Source organism: Ranitomeya imitator, chromosome 2 (assembly GCF_032444005.1).
Source record: "Ranitomeya imitator isolate aRanImi1 chromosome 2, aRanImi1.pri, whole genome shotgun sequence".
Taxonomy (NCBI): domain Eukaryota; kingdom Metazoa; phylum Chordata; class Amphibia; order Anura; family Dendrobatidae; genus Ranitomeya; species Ranitomeya imitator.
The window spans coordinates 645,510,158-645,537,411 of NC_091283.1; the positions used below are offsets into that span (position 1 = coordinate 645,510,158).

The 27,254-nt window shown below is 43.2% G+C and overlaps 1 protein-coding gene across 1 annotated transcript in view; it reads left to right on the plus strand.

Annotated features, from left to right (window-relative positions):
• Positions 1 to 27,254, plus strand: part of LOC138665400 (pendrin-like) — a 201,085-nt gene that overhangs the window by 79,210 nt on the left and 94,621 nt on the right. Inside the window, exons 5-6 of the mRNA XM_069752845.1 lie at positions 9,267 to 9,433; positions 27,024 to 27,188. Coding sequence (XP_069608946.1) covers positions 9,267 to 9,433; positions 27,024 to 27,188 — 332 coding nt within the window. The remainder of the gene's footprint in view (positions 1 to 9,266; positions 9,434 to 27,023; positions 27,189 to 27,254) is intronic.

A 27,254-nucleotide genomic window follows, 5' to 3' on the forward strand; every position in this document is an offset into this window, starting at 1 on the left:
TGCAGATGCCTGATCCTTTATGTGCGTCAAACTTTGCATCAGCAGACGCATTAGGGGGATGCTCATGCTTATTATGGCGTTGTCTGCACTAACCAGCCGTGTGCATTCCTCAAAACACTGAAGGACTTGACACATGTCTTGAATCTTCGACCACTGCACACCTGACAACTCCATGTCTGCCATCCTACTGCCTGCCCGTGTATGTGTATCCTCCCACAAAAACATAACAGCCCGCCTCTGTTCGCACAGTCTCTGAAGCATGTGCAGTGTTGAGTTCCACCTTGTTGCAACGTCTATGATTAGGCGATGCTGGGGAAGGTTCAAAGAACGCTGATAGGTCTGCATACGGCTGGAGTGTACAGGCGAACGGCGGATATGTGCGCAAAGTCCACGCACTTTGAGGAGCAGGTCGGATAACCCCGGATAACTTTTCAGGAAGCACTGCACCACCAGGTTTAAGGTGTGAGCCAGGCAAGGAATGTGTTTCAGTTGGGAAAGGGAGATGGCAGCCATGAAATTCCTTCCGTTATCACTCACTACCTTGCCTGCCTCAAGATCTACAGTGCCCAGCCACGACTGCGTTTCTTGCTGCAAGAACTCGGACAGAACTTCCGCGGTGTGTCTATTGTCGCCCAAACACTTCATAGCCAATACAGCCTGCTGACGTATGCCAGTAGCTGCCCCATAATGGGAGACCTGGTGTGCAACAGTGGCAGGTGCGGATGGAGTGTTTGTGCGACTGCGGTCTGTGGACGAGCTCTTGCTTCTGCAGGAGGACGAGGAGGAGGAGGAGGAGGAGGGGGTGCGAACGGCTACAGACAACTGTTTACTAGACCGTGGGCTAGGCAGAACTGTCCCAAACTTGCTGTCCCCTGTGGACCCTGAATCCACCACATTTACCCAGTGTGCCGTGATGGACACGTAACGTCCCTGGCCATGCCTACTGGTCCATGCATCTGTTGTCAGGTGCACCTTTGTGCTCACAGATTGCCTGAGTGCATGGACGATGCGCTCTTTAACATGCTGGTGGAGGGCTGGGATGGCTTTTCTGGAAAAAAAGTGTCGACTGGGTAGCTCGTAGCGTGGTACAGCGTAGTCCATCAGGTCTTTGAAAGCTTCGCTTTCAACTAACCGGTAGGGCATCATCTCTAACGAGATTAGTCTAGCTATGTGGGCGTTCAAACCCTGTGTACGCGGATGCGAGGCTAAGTACTTCCTTTTTCTAACCATAGTCTCATGTAGGGTGAGCTGGACTGGAGAGATGGAGATCGTGGAACTAGCGGGGGTGCCGGTGGACATGGCAGACTGAGAGACGGTGGGAGATGGTATTGTTGCCGCCGGTGCCCTAGATGCAGTGTTTCCTACTACGAAACTGGTGATTCCCTGACCCTGACTGCTTTGGCCTGGCAAAGATACCTGCACAGATACAGCAGGTGGTGCGCTAAATGGTGGTCCTACACTGCCGGAAGGGATGTTGCGTTGATGACTAGCTTCATTGGCCGAGGGTGCAACAACCTTAAGGGACGTTTGGTAGTTAGTCCAAGCTTTCAAATGCATGGTGGTTAAATGTCTATGCATGCAACTAGTATTGAGACTTTTCAGATTCTGACCTCTGCTTAAGGAAGTAGAACATTTTTGACAGATGACTTTGCGCTGATCAATTGGATGTTGTTTAAAAAAATGCCAGACTGCACTCTTTCTAGCATCGGATACCTTTTCAGGCATTGCAGACTGAGCTTTAACCGGATGGCCACGCTGTCCTCCACCAGGTTTTGGCTTTGCCACGCGTTTTGGGCAAGATACGGGCCCGGCAGATGGAACCTGTGGCGATGTTGATGCCTGCTGCGGCCCCTCCTCCTCCTCTGCTTCAGAACTGCTGCCGCCTGCACCCTGTTCCCCCAATGGCTGCCAATCGGGGTCAAGAACTGGGTCATCTAATAACTCTTCTTGTACCTCCTGCGCAACTTCGTCTGTGTCACCGTGTCGTTCGGTGGTATAGCGTTCGTGATGGGGCAACATAGTCTCATCAGGGTCTGATTCTTGATCAGCACCCTGCGAGGGCAATGTTGTGGTCTGAGTCAAAGGACCAGCATAGTAGTCTGGCTGTGGCTGTGCGTCAGTGCACTCCATGTCAGATTCAATTTGTAATGGGCATGGACTGTTAACTGCTTCACTTTCTAAGCCAGGGACGGTATGTGTAAAGAGCTCCATGGAGTAACCCGTTGTGTCGCCTGCTGCATTCTTCTCTGTTGTTGTTTTTGCTGAAGAGGACAAGGAAGTGACTTGTCCCTGACCGTGAACATCCACTAACGACGCGCTGCTTTTACTTTTACCAGTTTCACGAGAGGAGGCAAAAGAGCTAGAGGCTGAGTCAGCAAGATAAGCCAAAACTTGCTCTTGCTGCTCCGGCTTTAAAAGCGGTTTTCCTAATCCCAGAAAAGGGAGCGTTCGAGGCCTTGTGTAGCCGGACGACGAACCTGGCTCCACAGCTCCAGACTTAGGTGCAATATTTTTTTCCCCACGACCACCTGATGCTCCACCACTACCACTACCCTCATTACCAGCTGACAATGAACGCCCCCGGCCACGACCTCTTCCACTAGACTTCCTCATTGTTTTAAAAACGTAACCAAACTAACGTTATTTGTTGCAGTCACACAACTTACACGGTGAGCTATAACTTCAGTATGATTTAGCTACCCCTTTACAGGTTGGTGAGACCACCGCGAAAATCAGGCACAATGTTACACACTCTTTTTTTGGTGGCTGCAAATTAGAGAGATGCCCCACACGCAGGACTGTCACTGAAGCACAAATGTTAATATTAATGTCACACTATTATTTGTTTTTTATTTTTATTTTTTTCAGGAACACTTTAGAAACCCCCCCAAAAAAAAAAAATTGATTTTTGCAGGGAGAATTTAGAAAACAAATGTAACAAACTATATGCTTTCTATGGGCCACTGAGTGAGAGATGACGCACACAGGAATCAGGAGTGGCACACAAGCCCAGAGGCCAATATTTTTCTACCAATGATTGATGGAGTTATTTTCTCTGGTAGATTTTGGAACCCAAATCAAGGAAAAAAAATATAGGCTTTCTATGGACCACAATTGGAGAGAGAGAGAGAGAGAGAGAGAGAGAGATGGCACACCCAGGAGTCAAGACTGGCACACAAGCAGAAAGGCCAATATTAATCTCCCTCTGTTTTTTTTTTTTTTTTTTTTTTTTCAGGGAGACTTTAGAAAAAAAAAAAATAAAAAAAATATGATTTTATCAGGAAGAATTTAGAAACCAAATAAAATAAAATGATTTTTTCAGGGAGAATTTAGAAAACAAATAAAACCAAAAATAGGCGTTCTATGGCCCACTGACTGAGAGATGACGCACACAGGAATCAGGAGTGGCACACAAGCCCAGAGGCCAATATTTTTCTACCAATGATTGATGGAGTTATTTTCTCTGGTAGATTTTGGAACCCAAATCAAGGAAAAAAAATATAGGCTTTCTATGGACCACAATTGGAGAGAGAGAGAGAGAGAGAGAGAGATGGCACACCCAGGAGTCAAGACTGGCACACAAGCAGAAAGGCCAATATTAATCTCCCACTGTTTTTTTTTTTTTTTTTTTTTTTTTCAGGGAGACTTTAGAAAAAAAAATAATAAAAAAAATATGATTTTATCAGGAAGAATTTAGAAACCAAATAAAATAAAATGATTTTTTCAGGGAGAATTTAGAAAACAAATAAAACCAAAAATAGGCGTTCTATGGCCCACTGACTGAGAGATGACGCACACAGGAATCAGGAGTGGCACACAAGCCCAGAGGCCAATATTTTTCTACCAATGATTGATGGAGTTATTTTCTCTGGTAGATTTTGGAACCCAAATCAAGGAAAAAAAATATAGGCTTTCTATGGACCACAATTGGAGAGAGAGAGAGAGAGAGAGAGAGAGAGAGAGAGAGATGGCACACCCAGGAGTCAAGACTGGCACACAAGCAGAAAGGCCAATATTAATCTCCCACTGTTTTGTTTTTTTTTTTTTTTTTTCAGGGAGACTTTAGAAAAAAAAAAAATAAAAAAAATATGATTTTATCAGGAAGAATTTAGAAACCAAATAAAATAAAATGATTTTTTCAGGGAGAATTTAGAAAACAAATAAAACCAAAAATAGGCGTTCTATGGCCCACTGACTGAGAGATGACGCACACAGGAATCAGGAGTGGCACACAAGCCCAGAGGCCAATATTTTTCTACCAATGATTGATGGAGTTATTTTCTCTGGTAGATTTTGGAACCCAAATCAAGGAAAAAAAATATAGGCTTTCTATGGACCACAATTGGAGAGAGAGAGAGAGAGAGAGAGAGAGAGAGATGGCACACCCAGGAGTCAAGACTGGCACACAAGCAGAAAGGCCAATATTAATCTCCCACTGTTTTTTTTTTTTTTTTTTTTTTTTTCAGGGAGACTTTAGAAAAAAAAATAATAAAAAAAATATGATTTTATCAGGAAGAATTTAGAAACCAAATAAAATAAAATGATTTTTTCAGGGAGAATTTAGAAAACAAATAAAACCAAAAATAGGCGTTCTATGGCCCACTGACTGAGAGATGACGCACACAGGAATCAGGAGTGGCACACAAGCCCAGAGGCCAATATTTTTCTACCAATGATTGATGGAGTTATTTTCTCTGGTAGATTTTGGAACCCAAATCAAGGAAAAAAAATATAGGCTTTCTATGGACCACAATTGGAGAGAGAGAGAGAGAGAGAGAGAGAGAGAGAGAGATGGCACACCCAGGAGTCAAGACTGGCACACAAGCAGAAAGGCCAATATTAATCTCCCACTGTTTTTTTTTTTTTTTTTTTTTTTTCAGGGAGACTTTAGAAAAAAAAATAATAAAAAAAATATGATTTTATCAGGAAGAATTTAGAAACCAAATAAAATAAAATGATTTTTTCAGGGAGAATTTAGAAAACAAATAAAACCAAAAATAGGCGTTCTATGGCCCACTGACTAAGAGAGAGAGAGAGAGATGGAACGCTTAGTACTGGCACACAAGCCCAAAGGGCAATATTAATCTCCCTTTTTTTTTCCAGGGAGAATTTCTAAAACCCCCCCCAAAAAAAAAATAGGCTTTCTATGGCCCACTATTTGTGAGAGAGATGGGACGCTCAGGACTGGCACAGATGGCACGCTCAGGACTGGCACAGAAGCCCAGAGGCCAATATTAATCTCCCTTTTTTTCTGGGAGAATTTATAAAACCAAAAAAATATTTAAATAGGCTTTCTATGGCCCACTATTTGTGAGAGAGATGGCACGCTCAGGACTGGCACAGATGGCACGCTCACAACTGGCACACAAGCCCAGAGGCCAATATTAATCTCCCTTTTTTCAGGGAAAATTTATAAAACCAAAAAAAAAATTAAATAGGCTTTCTATGGCCCACTATTTGTGAGAGAGATGGCACGCTCAGGACTGGCACAGATGGCACGCTCACAACTGGCACACAAGCCCAGAGGCCAATATTAATCTCCCTTTTTTCAGGGAAAATTTATAAAACCAAAAAAAAAATTAAATAGGCTTTCTATGGCCCACTATTTGTGAGAGAGATGGGACGCTCAGGACTGGCACAGATGGCACGCTCAGGACTGGCACAGAAGCCCAGAGGCCAATATTAATCTCCCTTTTTTTCAGGGAGAATTTATAAAACCCAAAAAAAAATAAAATAGGCTTTCTATGGCCCACTATTTGTGAGAGAGATGGCACACTCAGGACTGGCACACAAGCCCAAAGGCCAATATTAATCTCCCACTGTATTTTTATCAGGGAGAATTTATACACCCCACAAAAAAAAATACAGAAAAATGAAAAGGCTTTCTATGGCCCACTATGTGAGAGAGATGGCACACACAGGGATGGCACTCTAGCAGAAATGCCAAATTGCCAATCTTAATCTCCCACCAAAAAAAAAAAAAAAAAAAAAACAGGGAATGTCCTACAATTACTATCTCCCTGCCTGCAGTAATCTCAGCCAGGTATGGCAGGCAGCTACTATCTCCCTGCCTGCAGTAATCTCAGCCAGGTATGGCAGGCAGCAATAAGGAGTGGACTGATGCACAAATGAAATAAAAAGTGTGGACAAACAAAAAAGATAGCTGTGCAGAAAGGAAGGAACAAGAGGATTTGTGCTTTGAAAAAAGCAGTTGGTTTGCACAGCGGCGTACACACAGCAATGCAGCTATCAGGGAGCCTTCTAGGGCAGCCCAATGAGCTACAGCGCTGAGGGGAAAAAAAAAAAAAAAAAACTTCCACTGTCCCTGCACACCGAGGGTGGTGTTGGACAGTGCAAATCGCTGCAGCACAAGCGGTTTTGTGGTTAATGGACCCTGCCTAACGCTATCCCTGCTTCTGACAAAGCGGCAGCAACCTCTCCCTAAGCTCAGATCAGCAGCAGTAAGATGGCGGTCGGCGGGAACGCCTCTTTATAGCCCCTGTGACGTTGCAGACAGCAAGCCAATCACTGCAATGCCCTTCTCTAAGATGGTGGGGACCAGGACCTATGTCATCACGCTGCCCACACTCTGCGTTTACCTTCATTGGCTGAGAAATGGCGCTTTTCGCGTCATTGAAACGCGACTTTGGCGCGAAAGTCGCGTACCGCATGGCCGACCCCGCACAGGGGTCGGATCGGGTTTCATGAAACCCCGACTTAGCCAAAAGTCGGCGACTTTTGAAAATGTTCGACCCGTTTCGCTCAACCCTACACAGGAGGCCAGTCTAGCTAGATAGATAGGACAGGATGGAATACTGTGCGGTCAGTATAAAAAACTACAAAAATCCACACAGAGTTTACAAAAATTTCCAGACCTGACTAAAGGTGTGGAGGGTAAATCTGCTTCCCAGAGCTTCCAGCTTAACTGAATTAATCCAAGCTGGACAAAACATAGAATGCACAGAACGAATAAGTCCACAACATGTGGACAGAAAAGAGCAAAGAAAGGACTTATCTTTGCTGAACTGGTCAGGATATCAGGGAAATCCAAGAGAGATGTGAATCCAACCAGGAACCATTGACAAGTGGCACTGGCTGAAGGGAAGAGCCAGGTATAAATAGCTGAGCAGAAAGACAATCAGTGGAAGCAGCTGCAGACTGCTAAATCCAAGGAGCAGCCATTCCACTTAAAACCACCCTAGGGAGCCCAAGAGCAGAACTCACAAAAGTGCCACTTACTACCACCGGAGGGAGCCCAAGAGCGGAATTCACAACAGTCATCAGTGTTTGCTCAGTGTGTCATCAGTGTTTGGTCAGCATGTCATCAGTGTTTGGGGAGTGTGTCATCAGTGTTTGGTCAGTGTATTTTGGGTTTTGGTCAGTGTGTCATAAGTGTTTGTTCAGTGCATCATCAGTGTTTGGTCAGCATGTCATCAGTGTTTGGTGAGTGTGTCATCATTGTTTGGTCAGTGTGTCATTGATTTTTCGTCAGTGTGTCATGGGTGTTTGGTCAGTGTGTCATGGGTGTTTGGTCAGTGTGTCATTGGTGATTGGTCAGTGTTTCAGTGTGACGCCCACTAGGGCCGTGGGGAACCAGGCCGGACAGTTCATTGGGGAAGTCACGGCTGCAGTGATTTGGTCAGCATGTCATCAGTGTTTGGGGAGTGTGTCATCAGTGTTTGGTCAGTGTATTTTGGGTTTTGGTCAGTGTGTCATAAGTGTTTGTTCAGTGCATCATCAGTGTTTGGTCAGCATGTCATCAGTGTTTGGTGAGTGTGTCATCATTGTTTGGTCAGTGTGTCATTGATTTTTCGTCAGTGTGTCATGGGTGTTTGGTCAGTGTGTCATGGGTGTTTGGTCAGTGTGTCATTGGTGATTGGTCAGTGTTTCAGTGTGACGCCCACTAGGGCCGTGGGGAACCAGGCCGGACAGTTCATTGGGGAAGTCACGGCTGCAGTGACCTGGTCCGTGGCCCTGGGCGTGCAATAAAAATGATGAAAAGGGGAAAAGTTCATAGGGGATTGGTTTGTGACATCACCTATGGTGTTTGGCAATGGATGGCCGACGCTGCTTATCGGGACTGCTGGGGCCGATGGTGACGCAGCTGGGATGGTTCTGCTCTCCACAGGTGGAGCGGGGCCTCAGGCCTACCGGTACTGTTGTAAGGGATCGTGGATGTTGGGGTGCAGGACAGAGTGCGAGAAATGACTGTAGGACACAAGGGCTGTAGTTTTCTTTACCTTTACTCAATGGTTGAAGGTGCAGTCCGGGACATGGGTAACAGATGGTAATGGAGATCCGGGCTGCAGCATAATTGCATGGTTACTGTGCACTTTTATCCCTGCATCTTTTATTTGCTGCATCTGGCACAGGGTGTCTATTCGTGTAGGGTACAATGAAATCTCAAGACTATCAAGGGATTCTAGAGAGAAAAGTGCTGCCCAGTGTCAAAAAGCTTGGTCTCAGTCGCAGGTCATAGGTCTTGCAACAGGATAATGACCCAAAATACACAGTTAAAAAAAACAAGAATGGCTAAGAAGAAAACATTGGACTATTCTGAAGTGGCCTTCTATGAGCCCTGACCTAAATCCTATTGAGCATCTTTGGAAAGAGATGAAACATGCCATCTGGTAAAGGCAACCTTCAAACACGAGACAACTGAAGCAGTTTGCTCTTGAGGAGTGGGCCAAAATACTTGTCGAGAGGTGCAGGAGTCTCATTGACAGTTACAGGAATCGTTTGATTGCAGTGATTGCCTCAAAAGGTTGTGCAACAAAATATTAAGTTAAGGGTACCACCATTTCTATCCAGGCCTATTTCATGAGTTTTATTTTTTTTTTATTCTGTGGAAGCATGGTTGAAAAGCAATGTCTGACTTTCATTTGTTCATTTTCATAGATTTTTTATTTATTATTAGTTTTGTCAGATTCAAGTTATTTATGTGACCATTGTGGGATTTTCTGTCATTAAACGAGGGGTTCCAACAATTTTGACCACGTGTGTAGCAGCACTTCAGAATATATATGACCATTTATGTGGTCAGACAGTGACATACGAGCGCTGCCCACAGATGATTGTGGATGGATACAGGCAGATGAAATAATGACAAAAACAAGCAAGTGTAGCAAATGATAGACTATATACTCCTATGTAAGGCAAACTGTGCACCTTTTTTGGAAAAATTGGGGCAAACTGTCATGTATGGTCTAATGGACTGTAGAATAAAGCTTAGTATTGTCTTAGCAAAATTTTTGCTTTTTTATCAGGACCCTTCCCCGTGGTCAGTTTGATGGTGGGTGTAGTTGTTCTCCAAATGGCTCCAGATGAAGATGGTACAGGAACAAGCAACGCTACACATGCAAACATGACAGACTTAGAAACCAAAAGGGTTTTAATTTCAGGAACACTCTGCTTCTTAATTGGAATTATACAGGTAACACTGGTTTAGTCATTCTCATAAGATGTAAAGCTTCTTTAAAAAGATTTAAGTTTCTTCAAGGGAATCTATCAGCAGGATTTCATCCTTCCAATTATTTATATGTGCATATAGTTCTTTCAAAGACAAATGCAGCATGGACATTACATGGCCAGTCCATTCCTCCATTACTGAGAAATCAGTATTTGAATTGATATGCAAATGAGGCCGAAGAGCTACAGTCCCTTGCGAAAGTATTCGACCCCTGGAACTTTTCAACCTTTCCCCACATATCATGCTTCAAACATAAAGATACCAAATGTAAATTTTTGGTGAAGAATCAACAAGTGGAACACAATTGTGAAGGTGAACAAAATTTATTAGTTATTTTAAATTTTTGTGGAAATTCAAAAACTGAAAAGCGGGGTGAGCAATATTATTTGGCCCCTTTACTTTCAGTGCAGCAAGCTCACTCCAGAAGTTCATTGTGGATCTCTGAATGATCCAATGTTGTCCTAAATGCCTAATGATGACAAATATAATCCACCTGTGTGTAATCAAGTCTCCGTATAAATGCACCTGCTCTGTGATAGTCTCAGGGTTCTGTATGAAGCACAGAGAGCATCATGAAGACCAAGGAACACAACAGGCAGGTCTGTGATACTGTTGTGGAGAAGTTTAAAGCTGGATTTGGATACAAAATGATTTCCAAAACTTTAAACATCCCAAGGAGCACTGTGCAAGCGATCATATTGGAAAGGAAGGAGTATCATACCACTGCAAATCTACCAAGACCCGGCTGTCCCTCTAAACTTTCATCTCAAACAAGGAGAAGACTGATCAGAGATGCCGCCAAGAGGTCCATGATCACTCTGGATGAACTGCAGAGATCTACAGCTGAGGTGGGACAGTCTGTTCACAGGACAACAATCAGTCGTAGACTACACAAATCTGGCCGTTATGGACGAGTGGCAAGAATAAAGCCATTTCTCAAAGATTTCCATAAAAAGTGCTGTTTAAAGTTTGCAACTAGCCACCTGGGAGACACAGCAAACATGTGGAAGAAGGTGCTCTGGTCAGAGGAAACCAAAATCCAACTTTTTGGCAGCAATGCCAAACGATATGTTTGGCGTAAAGGCAACACAGCTCATCACCCTGAAAACACCATCCCCACTGTCAAACATGGTTGTGGTAGCATCATTGTTTGGGCCTGCTTTGAATTTCCACAAAAATTTAAAATAACCAATAAATTTCGTTCAACTTCACAATTGTGTTCCACTTGTTGATTCTTCACCAAAAATTTACATTTGGTATCTTTATGTTTGAAGCATTATATATGGGAAAAGGTTGAAAAGTTCCAGAGGGCCGAATACTTTCGCAAGGCACTGTATTTGTAGATCTGAAGCCTCTGTCACTACAGCTTTATTCTCACCCAGGGTGGACTAACAGCTGACTTTAGGCAAAGCTATCAGTCAGGAGGAATAAAGTCAATTTTCTCCCAGGTGCCGTACTTTAAGTACCGTGTCCTGGAACGTTTTATAACATTATGAACTTTCAGATTAGCCCCATATCTGCAAGTTTATAGCGTAATCCAACCTGACAAGTTCCGTTTAATGGCTAATGTTTGCTATTGCTAAAATAAACCCCAATCACTTTCATTTCTTAAAGGAAAGGTGTGACTCTCCAGACAAATCCATGAACTCGATGTACAGCACACTTTTCATGGGCATTATATAATGCCCATGAAAAGTCAGCAAGATAAAGTCAGCGAGATAAAATGGAAGGATGTCTAATGGGTCATATTAGGTTATTAAAATTTCCAGAGCTATGTATTCCATACATACAAGCCACAATGTTATCACAAACCTGACTTAATAATGGAGTGCTGTGAGTTAGCTCATTGTCCCTAAAGATGCAGCTATTTATTGTGCATAGCTGACAAACCAGACGTTTATGCCTCTCACTGATGAGGTACTTGGTTATGTGCCAGTCATTTCCAATAATTCAGGGGTTTTATGAATAATTACTTACTTGCAATTCCATTTTGTGTGATCTCAAATCATCTGAACACAGAAATGTCATGAATGTCACATAGAAGAGAAGCAGCACATACAGTGGGGAAAAAAGTATTTAGTCAGTGACCAATTGTGCAAGTTCTCCCACTTAAAAAGATGAGAGAAGCCTGTAATTGACATCATAGGTAGACCACAACTATGAGAGTCAAAATGAGAAAACAAATCCAGAAAATCACCTTGTCTGATTTAGCAAGATTTATTTTTCAAATTATGGTGTAAAATAAGTATTTGGTCATTAACAAAAGTTCATCTCAATATTTTGTTATATGTCCTTTGTTGGCAATGACAGAGATCAAACGTTTTCTGTATAGTCTTCACAAGGTTCATCTCAATATTTTGTTAAATATCGTTTGTTGGCAGTGACAGATGTCAATTTTTTCTGTAAGTCTTCACAAGGTTGGCACATACTGTTGGTGTTATGTTTGCCCATTCCTCCATGCAGATCTTCTCTAGAGCAGTGATGTTTTGGGCTTGTTGCTGGGTAACACGGACTTTCAACTCCCTCCAAAGGTTTTCTATGGGGTTGAGATCTGGAGACTGGCTAGGCGACTCCAGGACCTTCAAATGCGTCTTACGAAGACACTCCTTCGTTGCCCTGGTGGTGTGCTTGGGATCATCATGCTGAAAGACCCATCCATGTTTCATCTTCAGTGCCCTTGCTGATGGAAGGAGGGTGGCACTCAAAATCTCACGATACATGGCCCCATTCATTCTTTCATGTACATGGATCAGTTGTCCTAGTCCCTTTGCAGAGTAACAGCCCCAAAGCATGATGTTGCCACCCCCATGCTTCACAGTAGGCATGATTTTCTTTGGATGCAACTCAGCATTCTGTCTCCTCCAAACAAGAGTTTGGTTGCTACCAAACAGTTCTACTTTGGTTTCATCAGACCATATGACATTCTCCCAATACCCTTCTGGATAATCCAAATGCTCTCTAGCAAACTTCAGACGAACCCGGACTTGTACTGGCTTAAGCAAGGGAACACGTCTGGCACTGCAGGATCTGAGACCCTGACGGTGTAGTGTGTTACTGATGGTAGCCTTTGTTATGGTGGTCCCACCTCTATGCAGGTCATTCACAAGTCCCCCGTGTGGTTCTGGCATTTTTGCTCACTTTTCTTATGATCATTTTGACCCCATGGGGTGAGATCTTGCGTTGAGCCCCAGATCCAGTGAGATTATCAGTGGTCTTGCATGTCTTTCATTTTCTTATTATTGCTCCCACAGTTGATTTCATCACACCCAGCTGCTTGCCTATTGCAGATTCAGTCTTCCCAGCCTGGTGCAGGGCTACAATTTTGTTTCTGGTGTTCTTCAACAGCTCTTTGGTCTTCACCATAGTGGAGTTTGGAGTGTGACTGTTTGAGGTTGTGGACCAGTAGTGTAGCTACCAGGGGGGGCAGAGGGTGTGGCCGCCCCGGGCCCACAGCTCACAGGGGCCCACCCGGAGCTACACTAAACTTAATTAGCTCCAGTAGAGCAGATCTCCCTGCTCTACCTGGAGCAGGGGCTGGAGAAAGGCAGTGAAGCTATGCCCCTCCCCCCAGCGCTGACACTGTACCTGTTTCCAGCAGACACGCCCACATTGCATGATCAGTGAACGTGTCTGCGGCAGAGAAGTCAGGACCATGGCGCTGGGTCTTCCCTCCAGAGAGGAGCAGGACAGGGGACTCAGTGCTGCTCACACTTCTGCCTGTACAGCCGGAGGTGTCTGCACTCTGCACTGTGCAGGGAGGAGGTGACAGGACGCTGCTTCTCTCCAGATAAGACCTTTCCACATGCTGTATCTGCAGTCTCTGAGACACTGTAGATTTATGGCGGCATCTTGAACGTTTACTCAGATTGGGTCACTTTGAGTGCAAATCGCCCAATCATCACCCGATCTATAAAAAACTTCAGAGCAGCTGATATAAATCTAATGGTTCCTCAGATAGACAAGACAGGTCAGTTATGTGCACTGATAGATGTGACCCCGGCTGCACGACCCTACAGATGAGGATATAGGTCTCTTTCCTATATATACGTCTCCTTTTTATATACTGTGTAGGAAAAAAACATATATCCTCATCTGTGGGGTCCTGCAGCCGGGGTCACGTCTATCAGTGCGCAATACTGACCAGTCTTGTCAGTATATTTACCTTGGATTTACTTATATGAGATCATACAGACATTGGACTGGTAAAATCCTGACCCCTGCTATAGGAAATATATGTACTGTATATATACAGTGGGGCAAAAAAGTATTTAGTCAGTCAGCAATAGTGCAAGCTCCACCACTTAAAAAGATGAGAGGCGTCTGTAATTTACATCATAGGTAGACCTCAACTATGGGAGACAAACTGAGAAAAAAAAATCCAGAAAATCACATTGTCTGTTTTTTTAACATTTTATTTGCATATTATGGTGGAAAATAAGTATTTGGTCAGAAACAAAATTTCATCTCAATACTTTGTAATATATCCTTTGTTGGCAATGACAGAGGTCAAACGTTTTCTGTAAGTCTTCACAAGGTTGCCACACACTGTTGTTGGTATGTTGGCCCATTCCTCCATGCAGATCTCCTCTAGAGCAGTGATGTTTTTGGATTTTCGCTTGGCAACACGGACTTTCAACTCCCTCCAAAGGTTTTCTATAGGTTTGAGATCTGGAGACTGGCTAGGCCACTCCAGGACCTTGAAATGCTTCTTACGAAGCCATTCCTTCGTTGCCCTGGCGGTGTGCTTTGGATCATTGTCATGTTGAAAGACCCAGCCACGTTTCATCTTCAATGCCCTTGCTGATGGAAGGAGGTTTGCACTCAAAATCTCACAATACATGGCCCCATTCATTCTTTCATGTACCCGGATCAGTCGTCCTGGCCCCTTTGCAGAGAAACAGCCCCAAAGCATGATGTTTCCACCACCATGCTTTACAGTAGGTATGGTGTTTGATGGATGCAACTCAGTATTCTTTTTCCTCCAAACACGACAAGTTGTGTTTCTACCAAACAGTTCCAGTTTGGTTTCATCAGACCATAGGACATTCTCCCAAAACTCCTCTGGATCATCCAAATGCTCTCTAGCAAACTTCAGACGGGCCCGGATATGTACTGGCTTAAGCAATGGGACACGTCTGGCACTGCAGGATCTGAGTCCATGGTGGCATAGTGTGTTACTTATGGTAGGCCTTGTTACATTGGTCCCAGCTCTCTGCAGTTCATTCACTAGGTCCCCCCGCGTGGTTCTGGGATTTTTGCTCACCGTTCTTGTGATCATTCTGACCCCACGGGGTGGGATTTTGCGTGGAGCCCCAGATCGAGGGAGATTATCAGTGGTCTTGTATGTCTTCCATTTTCTAATTATTGCTCCCACTGTTGATTTCTTCACTCCAAGCTGGTTGGCTATTGCAGATTCAGTCTTCCCAGCCTGGTGCAGGGCTACAATTTTGTTTCTGGTGTCCTATGACAGCTCTTTGGTCTTCACCATAGTGGAGTTTGGAGTCAGACTGTTTGAGGGTGTGCACAGGTGTCTTTTTATACTGATAACAAGTTTAAACAGGTGCCATTACTACAGGTAATGAGTGGAGGAAAGAGGAGACTCTTAAAGAAGAAGTTACAGGTCTGTGAGAGCCAGAACTCTTGATTGTTTGTTTCTGACCAAATACTTATTTTCCACCATAATATGCAAAAAAAATGTTAAAAAAACAGACAATGTGATTTTCTGGATTTTTTTTTTCTCAGTTTGTCTCCCATAGTTGAGGTCTACCTATGATGTAAATTACAGACGCCTCTCATCTTTTTAAGTGGTGGAACTTGCACTATAGCTGACTGACTAAATACTTTTTTGCCCCACTGTATATATATATATATATATATATATATATATATATATATATATATATATAACGTAATGCAGTCCTATAGCCAGGGTCAGGATTTATCAGTCCAGTGTCTGTAAACACAAAACCCCCATTATAAAACTTTTTATTAAAAAGTTATGGGTGAGCTTATACAGTAAATAAGAAACACCAAATAATATCCCTAAAAAAGGGTCATGAAGGAAAATAAATCGCCAAAACCAAAAAAAAATGCCTTCACAGAAAGACCAGATAATAAAAAGAGAGTATAATCTTTATTAAACAACACATAAAAACATACAAATATTGGGACAGTAACCACTGATGCAGGAAAGAGACACAGTGGGACCCACATATAGACCAACCTCACAAAAGCAGTATAGCAGTGACTGCGGTAAACTTAATCATAAATAGTACATCCATATGCTTCAATAGTACATAGGTACAAAGTACTAACTCTATTTCAAAGTATAAATGAACGTATATAGAGACATACAACTTGCAGAGTAACACTGTAACATATGAGACATAAATACAAGGCAGCCTAACAGTGCATATAAGCAATACTGCAGAAATAAAGGTATAATTACCAGGAGGAGGAACCGGGGGACCCACCACACCCGACGCGCGTTTCGCAATGAAATGCTTCGTCCAGGGGTGGTTTGGGTACTGGCCAGAATGGGGTTAAATAGTGGCCATGACCAATCGGATCGAGGGAATAAGAAACGCAAAATAATATCACCTGTGATGGAGTCCTAGGGAGGCCGGATATTGCTAGAAGTGGCGGTGCAAAAGTGAAAGTGAAACTGGCCGGAAATGACGTAACTTGTGCGTGCGCACTACGGCTGAACGGCCGTTACCATGGCGACAGTGTCACAGATAAAGAAATAAAAATAACACAGACATAAAAAGATAATAGCGTGGTCACAAGGACAGTAAAGGATAAATGCACTTCTTATGCAGTGGTTCACTTACTTCAATGCGCATGCGCCACTTACGCTTCTTTCGTACCATTGGGTAGGATCGCGTTGTTGGTTTCCATGGTACCGTTGCGCACGCACCCGCTCTTTACAGATTTCCATCACTTGCTTCACTCTGGCGTCTGGTGTCCATTTATTCTTTACTGTCCTTGTGACCACGCTATTATCTTTTTATGTCTGTGTTATTTTTATTTCTTTATCTGTGACACTGTCGCCATGGTAACGGCCGTTCAGCCGTAGTGCGCACGCGTAAGTTACGTCATTTCCGGCCAGTTTCACTTTCACTTTTGCACCGCCGCTTCTAGCAATATCCGGCCTCCCTAGGACTCCATCACAGGTGATATTATTTTGCGTTTCTTATTCCCTCGATCCGATTGGTCATGGCCACTATTTAACCCCATTCTGGCCAGTACCCAAACCACCCCTGGACGAAGCATTTCATTGCGAAACGCGCGTCGGGTGTGGTGGGTCCCCCGGTTCCTCCTCCTGGTAATTATACCTTTATTTCTGCAGTATTGCTTATATGCACTGTTAGGCTGCCTTGTATTTATGTCTCATATGTTAGTGTTACTCTGCAAGTTGTATGTCTCTATATACGTTCATTTATACTTTGTAATAGAGTTAGTATTTTTTACCTGTGTACTATTGAAGCATATGGATGTACTATTTATGATTAAGTTTACCGCAGTCACTGCTATACTGCTTTTGTGAGGTTGGTCTATATGTGGGTCCCACTGTGTCTCTTTCCTGCATCAGTGGTTACTGTCCCAATATTTGTATGTTTTTATGTGTTGTTTAATATGGATTATACTCTCTTTTTATTATCTGGTCTTTCTGTGAAGGCATTTTTTTTGGTTTTGGCAGTATGATAAATAGCCAGACAGAAGAAAAAAGCATCACAAGTGTGTATAGAAAATCACATATGGGTGCGGGCTCCTGAACATATACTCAGTCTAGACAACAAGACCCCAAAGAGGGAGAAGGGAAAAAGAGAGGAGCAGACGAGCCAGGGGGTGTACTTTCTTCTTTAGATTGGTAATATTCTACCTCCCCCTCTTTCTTCTGGTTGCCTCCTTTCCTTTTCCCTCTTTGGGGTCTTGTCCAAACAAGAATATTTTTTTAGGGTTACCTGGATACATTCAGGGAGCTATACCCAAACACTGGCCTCTATACGCACCCACTGGCTGTTTCTATTTTCTTCTATTTAGCTCTTTCTTTAGTATATCAGGGTTGTACAAGTAGCAGCCCACAGACAGGGACAGACAGTGACCAGATTCTAAAGAGTGGGAGCTATTGCAAGTTCCATTATACAGCATGGGAGCTACTGCAGGGGTCATTATACAGAGTGAGAGATAATGCAAGGGCCGTTATACAGTTTGGAGGCTGCTGTCGGGCCATCATACAGTGTAGGGGCGTATATACAGTGTGGGAGCTACTGTGGGGGTCATTATGCAGTGTTGGGACCACTGTGGGGGCTGTAAAGCGTTTGGGGCTACTGTGAAGGCACATAGACATTTTACTATGTAAGGGCACAATGGTGGCATTACTATGTGAAGCAGTATGAGGAACAATGCTTTTGTACCACACAGTAGGTGCAGTAATAAGAACACATATGGCAGCAGTGGCTCAATATTGGGGTATCAGGGGCAGTAATAGGGACACATACGGCAGCAGTGGCTCAGTATTGCGGTATCAGGTGTAGTAATAGGGACACATACGGCAGCAGCGGCTCAGTATTGGGGTATCACGGGCATTAATAGGGACACATACGGCAGCAGCGGCTCAGTATTGGGTTATCAGGTGCAGTAATAGGGACACATACGGCAGCAGAGGCTCAGTATTGGGGTATCAGCAGGATGAGGAGTTTGTGCAGGTTGGAAGTAGATGGTGATGGGGCTGGAATATGAGAAGTGAAATGTGTCTTTGTTGTATTCTCTGCAGCTGAGTCGTTGCTGGAAGAAGTTGTCATGTCGGTCAGGGCCAGATGGAAAAGACGGGAAAAGTGACAATTCCATCAGAAAGAACGTCAGTGGTAAGTCACCATCTGTAACTGTGCAGTGATCTATGTTCTGTAGGACTGGTATCTACCACTGTATGGTCAAAATATGGCGGTAATATCAGTGTTGGACTTTGTGGAGATTTTTTTTACAGGAGGATCATTGGCTGAGGTTCTTATGCACACAATTACAGTGCCACACCGTTGTTGTAATCAGGGGTTAGGGGCCCACTCAGATGTCTCGCCCCCCCTGAGCTGAACCCCTAGCTACACCTCTGTTGTGGACAGATGTCTTTTATACTGATAACAAGTTCAAACAGGTGCCATTGCTACAGGTAATGAGTGGAGGACAGAAGAGCCTCTTAAAGAAGAAGTTACAGGTCTGTGAGAGCCAGAAATCTTGCATGTTTTTGGGTGACCAAATACTTATTTTCCACCATAATTTGAAAAATAAATCTTACCAAATCAGACAAGGTGATTTTCTGGATTTGTTTTCTTCATTTTGACTTTCATAGTTGTGGTCTACCTATGATGTCAGTTACAGGCCTCTCTCATCTTTTTAAGTGGGAGAACTTGCACAATTGGTGGCTGACTAAATACTTTTTCCCCACAGTAGATTAAGAACAGGGAAGGGCATGCACTAATAGTGCACTGTGTAGCCATAGGCGAGCCATATATCAGGAGAACATGGTCACTTTACCTAGCGTGGACTTCAGAAAGGACTATGTGCAACAGAAAAGTGTTAACCATGCTTGTGGATACTCGCAAAAGATCCTAATTCTCCCAATAAGAGGGAGACCAGGAACCAAAACCTGCACTTGTCAGACATGTATGACATTATATATATATATATATATATATATATATATATACAGTGGGTAGAAAAAGTATTCTGAAAACTAAAAAAAAATTCTCATTATTGTACACTCTGCACCCCCTCTTGACTGGAAAAAAAAACAGAAATGTAGAAATGTTTCCAAATTTATTAAAAAAGAAAAGCTGAAATATAACATGCCCGCATAGAGTTTGCAAAAAAGATCCTGGCCAGATCTGGCGGTACACCAATGCAATGACACTCTCAGAAGCACCCTTGACCAAGTTGCACCCCTCACCCTCAGAACCTCCAAGCACAGAGTAAAACAGCCCTGGCTCACATCGCAAACTCGATTTCTCCAGCGATGCTCTAGGAGTGCTGAACGCTTATGGAGGAAAACTCGCACACCAGAAGACTTCATCCACTTCAAATTTATGTTAAGAACCTATAACGCTGCCCTTCATCTTGCCAAACAGACCTACTACTCCACCCTGATCTCTTCACTATCCAACAACCCCAAGAAACTTTGACACCTTTCACTCCCTCCTCAGGCCGATAGTACAAGCCCCTATTACAGACATTTGTGCTGATGACCTGGCCTCCCAATTTATAGAGAAAATAGATAATATCAATCAGGAAATCCGTTCCCAGCCACCAAGTGCAGTGACTCCCATCCCTTCCTGCATTTCCCCTAGCTCACTCTCCGCATTTGATTCCATCACAGAAGTCTCTATGCTCCTCTCTTCTTCTCGTCTGACTACATGCACTACTGACCCCATTCCCTCACATCTCCTCCAGTCTCTCCAATCGTCACTACTCACCTAACTACAATCTTTAATCTCTCCCTCTCTTCTGGCATTTTCCCATCCTCCTTCAAACACTATATCATTACTCCATTATTAAAGAAACCGGCCCTCGACCCATCCTGCAAAAACAACTACAGACCTGTCTCCAATCTCCCCTTCATCTCTAAACTCTTGGAGCACCTTGTCTACTCCCACCTTACCCATTACCTCTCCACTCATTCCCTCCTAGACCCTTTACAGTCCAGTTTCCGCCACTACATTCGACAGAAACTGCACTCATCAAAGTGACCAGTGACCTTCTAACAGCAAAAAGTAATGTTGACCACTCTCTACTCATTCTTCTCGACCTTTCTGCAGCTTTCGACACTGTTGACCACCGTCTTCTACTCTCTATGCTCCAGTCACTAGGCATTAAGAACACTACCCTCTCCTGGTTCTCTTCCTATATTTCTGACTGCTCCTTCAGTGTTTTGTTCGCTGGCTCCACTTCAACCCCTCTTCCTCTCACTGTTGGGGTACCTCAGGGCTCAGTCCTTGGCCTCCTCCTCTCCTCTCTCTACATGGCCCCAATTGGACAGACCATCAGCAGATTTGGCTTTCAGTACTATCTTTAAGCTCATGACACAAAACTATTCCACAAAGTTCCACAAAGTCAACTATCACTGCAACTCTCCACCAGTTGGGCCTTTATGGAGGAGTGGCCTGACAGAATCCTCTCCTCAGTGAAAGACATATGAAAGCCAACATAGAGTTTGCTAAAAAACACATGAAGGACTCCCAGACTATGAGAAATAAGATTATCTGGTCTAATGAGACGAAGATAGACCTTTTGGTTGATAATTCTAAGTGGTATGTGTGGAGAAAACCAGGCAATACTCATCACCTGCCCAATACAATCCCAACAGTGAAACATGGTGGTGGCAGCATCATGCTATGGGGGTGATTTCATCTGCAGGGACAGGACGACTGGTGCCATTGAAGGAAACATGAATGCTGCCAAGTACCAAGATATTCTGTATGAAAACCTCTTCCAGAGTGCTCTGGAACTCAGACTTGGCCAAAGGTTTACCTTCCAACAAGACAATGACCCTAAACACACAGCTAAAATAACAAAGGAGTGGCTTCAGAACAACTCTGTGACCATTCTTGACTGGCCCAGCCAGAGCCCTGACCTAAACCCAATTGAGCATCTCTAGAGAGATCTGAAAATGGCTGTCCACCAATGTTCACCATCCAATCTGATGGAACTGGAGAGGAAGAATGGCAGAGGATCCCCAAATTCAGGTGTGAAAAACTTGTTGGATAATTCCCTAGAAGACTCATGGCTCAAAAGGGTGCTTCTACTCAATACTGAGCAAAGGGTCTGAATACTTATGACCATGCGATATTTCAGCTTTTCTTTTTCATTAAATTTGCTAAAATTTCTACAGTTCTGTTTTTTTCAGTCAAGATGGGGTGCAGAATGTTAGGAGTTGAGTTCCCATTGCTGCACAGGGGGAATCTCGAACCATGTCTGCTGCGGTCTCCCATTCTGCATCAGCCGCAGTGGAGCCTGCTCAGCAAAGACGTCGGTCCCAGCGTCTCACTGAATCTGATACTGTGCAAAGGGTTACTGCTGCCTCTCCAGGCTTTACTATTGTACCCTGCACTGGTCTGCGGCGAGCAGGCTTTTCTGGGACTAAGTCCTGCTTTGCACACACTGAGCATGCCCAGGGCAAGATCTCTCAGTGGAGATCTAGGGTCACATGCTCAGGTACTGCAGCAACTTCCATTGGTCCTTCTTGGAAAGTCCTGTTGGTGCTAGGACTAAGTCCTGCTTTGCACACACTGAGCGTGCCCAGGGCAAGATCTCTCAGTGGAGATCTAGGGTCACATGCTCAGGTACTGCAGCAACTTCCATTGGTCCTGTAGGTGCTACAACTATAAAAGGTTCTCATGACCGCACGGCCATGTGCTAGTATCAAATATGTACGAGCTCAGCGCCAGTGTGGTCGTGTGTGGTCAGGGACCCGGCTGAAATAAGCCCCTAGAATGCTGGTACCTCCGGCGAGGAGTTTCTCATGAGTGAATTCAGGGCTGGCTAATAGCCATTAGAATTCCGGCTCCACCGGAGAGGAGCAGCGTGTTTGGTTGGGACTGCATGACCACTGTCGGCTCTACTCAGTAGCTGTGTTCCCTGTGAGCTAAACAGGGCACAGTGTTCTCTTTACTACGGGCTCTGTGAAGTAACAGAGTTCGTTTATTCTAATTTACTTCACCGCCTTACTTAGCAGCAGGTTCTTTCCTGCACGGTGGATCCCGAGTTGCGAACGCACCTATCTCATTAATAAATATATGTTAGGGTTCCACCAACCCTAACACAGAGTGTACATTAATGAGAAAATGACCTTTTTTGAATTTCCCAAATTGCTGCAATGAAACAAAGAGTAAAAAATGTAAAGGCGTCTGTTAGGGCTGGCGGAGAGCACCGAGTAAATAGAGAGATGTATTTTGGTGCGTTCGCAGCCCGGGGTCCACCGTGCAGGAGAAAACCTGCTGCTGGCAAATGGCGGCCCTATATGGCGGTAGAAGCGAACTCTGTTACTTCACAGAGTCACCTAAAGAAAGCACTGTGTCCTGTTAACCTCACAGGAGTACAGATAGCAGTTGGTGGTTACGCAAACATACAATCTCCTCACCGGAGGAGTCGGTATTCTAGGGGCTTATTTCAGCCGGGGCCCTGAATCCATACATGCAATCTCCTCACCTGGAGGTGCCGGTATTCTAAGGGCTTATTTCAGCTCGGTCCCTGAACACATACACACGTAACCACACTGGCGCAAAGCACATAACTTAGATTTGATACTAGCGCATGGCCGTGCGGCCATGCAAACCTTTTATAGCTGCAGCAAGTACAGGACCTTCCAAGAAGGATCAATGAGAGGCTGCCACAGAGCCTGAGGAACTTCAGGACCTTCCTGGAGAACCAATGGGTCTTGCTGCAGTATCTAATCATGTGAGCCTCGATCTCCAAATGAGAGATCTTACCCTGGGCATGCTCAGAAGGGAAAAAGCAGAACTTAGTCCCAAAAAGCGTCTGCTCACCGCTGCCCAGCACTGGCTTCAATGGCAGAAGCAGGAAAAGCAGCAGTAACTCTTTGCATAGTCAGACTGAGCGAGACGCTGGGACCGACGTCTCCGCTGAGCAGACTCCACTGCGGCAGGAGGAGAATGGGAGACCGCAACGGAGATGGCCCGAGATTCCCCCTGTGCAGATGCGGGAACTCGACCCCTAACAGCGTCTGAATACTTTACTGTATTGTATGTATAAAAATAATGTCATAACTGTAATACTTTTTTATGTATATTGCTGGCTTTGAGAGTGATTTAAGTTGACCTCCGGTCTACATTACAGGTAACTCATAGTAAAAACTGAAAAATGATCTTTTGCCAGAATTTACTGCAGCATACATGCATTGTTGGACTCTTTTGATAAGGGTCTCCCATTAGCATTGACTTTGGAGGCTCACTGTTCAGCTACATGCAAATATTACATCATTGCATTTAATCACAAATGTAACTTTCTTCTGTATAATAATAAACTATGTAGTTTGCTAAATGAGCTGTGAGATACTGCCTTGTCTGCATGTAGTGAATCAAGTATATTATGCCAACTACTATTCATATAGGGAAGTAGGGGTCCATTCCTGCACAGGGTCCTACCAGGGGATTCATCTGTTGCCCTGTGGACCAGTCCGAGTCTGCAAACATGACAGCGAGTGTTCTCATGTTTCCGTTCTCATGTTTCCCCTGGTGTGCCCTTTTAGGCCTCATTTATAGCGAGTGCTTGGTCATTGCTATAAAGTGATGCTATTGTGAGACACACTTGAGTGTGAAAACATCTACTGGTTTTGTTTCTTAAAGGGAGTATTTTTCTCATGACTTATGACAGCAATATTACAGATTGATAATTTAACACTTTCTTCAGATAATAGAAAAATTGTCCTCAGCAGCACTCATTGAGGACACACAGCAACCTGGGCATCTATACCCACAAGAAAACGCATCGTCACAAACTCCATGGAGCTCACTTGGAAAAAGGTGCAAAATAATAAATAATAGACAGAGTCCAAACTTGGGTGATGCAAATAAATCTTCTTTTATTCTGCCATACAAGTTGCAATGTTTCGACCAAATACAAGTCTTAGTCAAGCTGTCTATTACTTATTATTTAACACTGTCTTCATTCTCAGGGATCATTTACAGTGGCCAAAATGCAGTCGTAACAGACCACCAATCAGCTACATAGAATCCGATTGGCTATAATTTAGTAGCCTATTTAAACATTTCACCTATACAGTTGTGTGAAAAAGTGTTTGCCACCTTCCTGATTTCCCATTCTTTTGCATGTTTGCACACTTAAATGTTTCAGATCACCCAACAAATGCAAATATTATACAAAGATAACACAAGTAAACAAAAAATGCAGTTTTTAAATTAAGGTGTTTTGTTATTAAGGAAAAAGAAATCCAAACCTACAGGGCCCTGTGTGAAAAAAAGTTCTTGCCTTCTACGCCCAGTTACTGTTTGGGCCACCCTTTGCAGTAACAACTGCAATCAAACATTTGCGATAACTGGCAATGAGTCTTTTACAACGCTCTGGAGGAATTTTGGCCCACTCATCTTTGCAGAATTGTAATTCAGCCACATTGGAGGGTTTCTGAGCATGAACCACCCTTTTTAGATCATGTCACGGCATCTCTATTGGATTAAGGCCAGGACTTTGACTGGGCCACGCCAAAGAAGTTTTTCTTCTAAGCCATTCAAAGGTGGACTTGTTGGTGTGGTTTAGATAATTGTCCTGCTGCATAACCCAAGTGCGCTTCAGCTTGAGGTCACGAACAGATGACAAGACATTTTCCTTCAGGATTTTTTGGTAAATAGCAGAATTAATAGTTCCATTTATCACAGTAAGTCTTTCAGGTCCTGAAGCAGCAAAACAGCCCCAGACCATCACAATACCACCATCATATTTTACTGTTGGTATGATGTTCCTTTTCTGAAATGCTGTGTTACTTCTATGCCATATGTAATTAAACATACACCTTCCAAAAAGTTAAACTTTTGTCTCATCAGTCCACAGAGTATTCTTTCAAAAGTATTGGGGATCATTAAGATGTTTTCTGGCAAAACTGAGACGAGCCTTTATGTTCTTATTGCCCAACAGTGGTTTTTGTCTTGGAACTCTTCCATGCAGACCATTTTTGCCCAGTCTCTTTCTTATGGTGGAGTCATGAACACTGACCTTAACTGTGGCATTTGAGGCCTGCAATTCTTTGGATGCTATTGTGGGGTCATTCGTGACCTCTTGGATGAGTCGTCACTGCCCTCTTGGGGTAATTTTGGTCAGCTGGCCACTCCTGGGAAGGTTCACCAATGTTTTCGCCTTTTGTGGAGAGTGGCTCTCACTGTGGTTCGCTAGAGTCCCAAAGATATAGAAATGGCTTTATAAACTTTTCCAGACTGATAGAGCTCAATTACTATGTTTCTCATTTGTTCCAGAATTTCTTTGGATCGCGGCATGATGTCTAGCTTTTGAGGAACTTTTGATCTACTTAATTTTGTCAGGCAGGTCCTATTTAAGTGATTTCTTTTTTGAGAACAGATGTGGCAGTAATTAGGCCTGGGTGTGACTATGGAATTTGAACTCCGCTTCCCAAAGATGTGATAAGCTGCAGTTAATTTATGTTTTAAGGTAGCAATCACTTTTTCACACAGGGCCCTGTAGGTTTGGATTTATTTTTCCCTTAATAATGAAGACCTTCATTTAAAAACTTCATTTTGTGTTTACTTGTGTTATCTTTGTCTAATATTTACATTTGTTTGGTGATCTGAAACATTTAAGAGTGACAAACATGCAAAAGAATAGGAAATCAGAAATAGAGCAAACACTTTTTCACAAAACTGTATATTAGAAAGATGCTCCTATGATATAAAGATGCAATTAAGTGTAGAATAGAAACAACCATAACAAACTATTAAATTAAAGAAAAAATGGCTCTATCCAAAATCAAATGGGCAAATAAACTTTATTAATGAGCAATTGACCATCCAAAATGTTAAAATCAACGAGACACAAATATACTAGGTTAAAATGTCATATAAAATGGGAGAGGAACATAGGGGCACAATGATATTATGCTGACAAGTACTGTAGGTAAAAATATACTTGTATAAAGGGTAACAGTAGCGTCAAATGAAACATGTAAACCAACGGAGATAAAGAAAAAGAAATTGAATTTGACTAGTATATAATATGGTGATAGCCAGCAATACTAGAGAATGAGATAATAAACAAATGGAAATGTGTTACCATTACTAGTCAAAATGTGATATAAAGTATGAAATATGGTGCAAAATGTAATGTAGAAGATAATATGTAAAGTAGAAAATATATTGATCCGTAATACTAAGAAATGATATGGGAAGAATATGACCAGTCAAAGACTACGTGCACAATTCATAAAGAAGATATACAGATCCCAGGGGGTGGTTTTACAAATTTCGCTGTTTTTCCAGCATGTAGTGTAAATGCTGTCATAAATATTAAATATAGAATATGTTAAAAAGACCAGCAGAGCGGAATAGTATGGTGCCAATGTATCAGTCTTCATGCACCCCCAACACATCAAGCTTTTGGGATATTCCAAAAAGAACTGTGACGATTATATATTTATAGATTACCGTTTGAAGGAAGTGCTAAAATATGAATTGAGTTAAAGGGTTGGACCCAAGTAGGACAGTCATGACTTATCAGCAGGATGCCATAAAGGCCTTAGATTTGTGTGTTTCACCGCTCAACATTTTTCAGATCTCCCATACAAATCAATGGAGAGTGGCACTTTTCCGTTCCTGAAAGTTAGCATGTTGGTGTCCTGTTTTCATAAATGTGGATTCTAGAGGGGTCTGTATTTTAAGAAAATGATTGCATATCCTGTCAAAATGACAAAAATGTCTCACAGGTGAACACCCCTTTAAAGACAATTATAGATAATTCTCACAGTATCTCATAATTCTTTCTTTCTAAGAGATAATACATGACATCTACCTTCCTTTGGCAGTTGGCTCTTGGTGTCCTTCAGATTGGTTTTATTGTCCGATATCTTGGAGAACCACTGGTTGGAGGATTTACGACGGCTGCAGCTTTTCAGGTTCTCGTGTCACAAATAAAGCAACTCCTTAGTGTCCCAACAAAAAACTACAATGGAATATTGTCAATAATATATGTAAGTACCAGAAAAGGCAACCCACAGCTCTGTAAATTTCTGAAGTGCAAATAACGATTTAAAGAA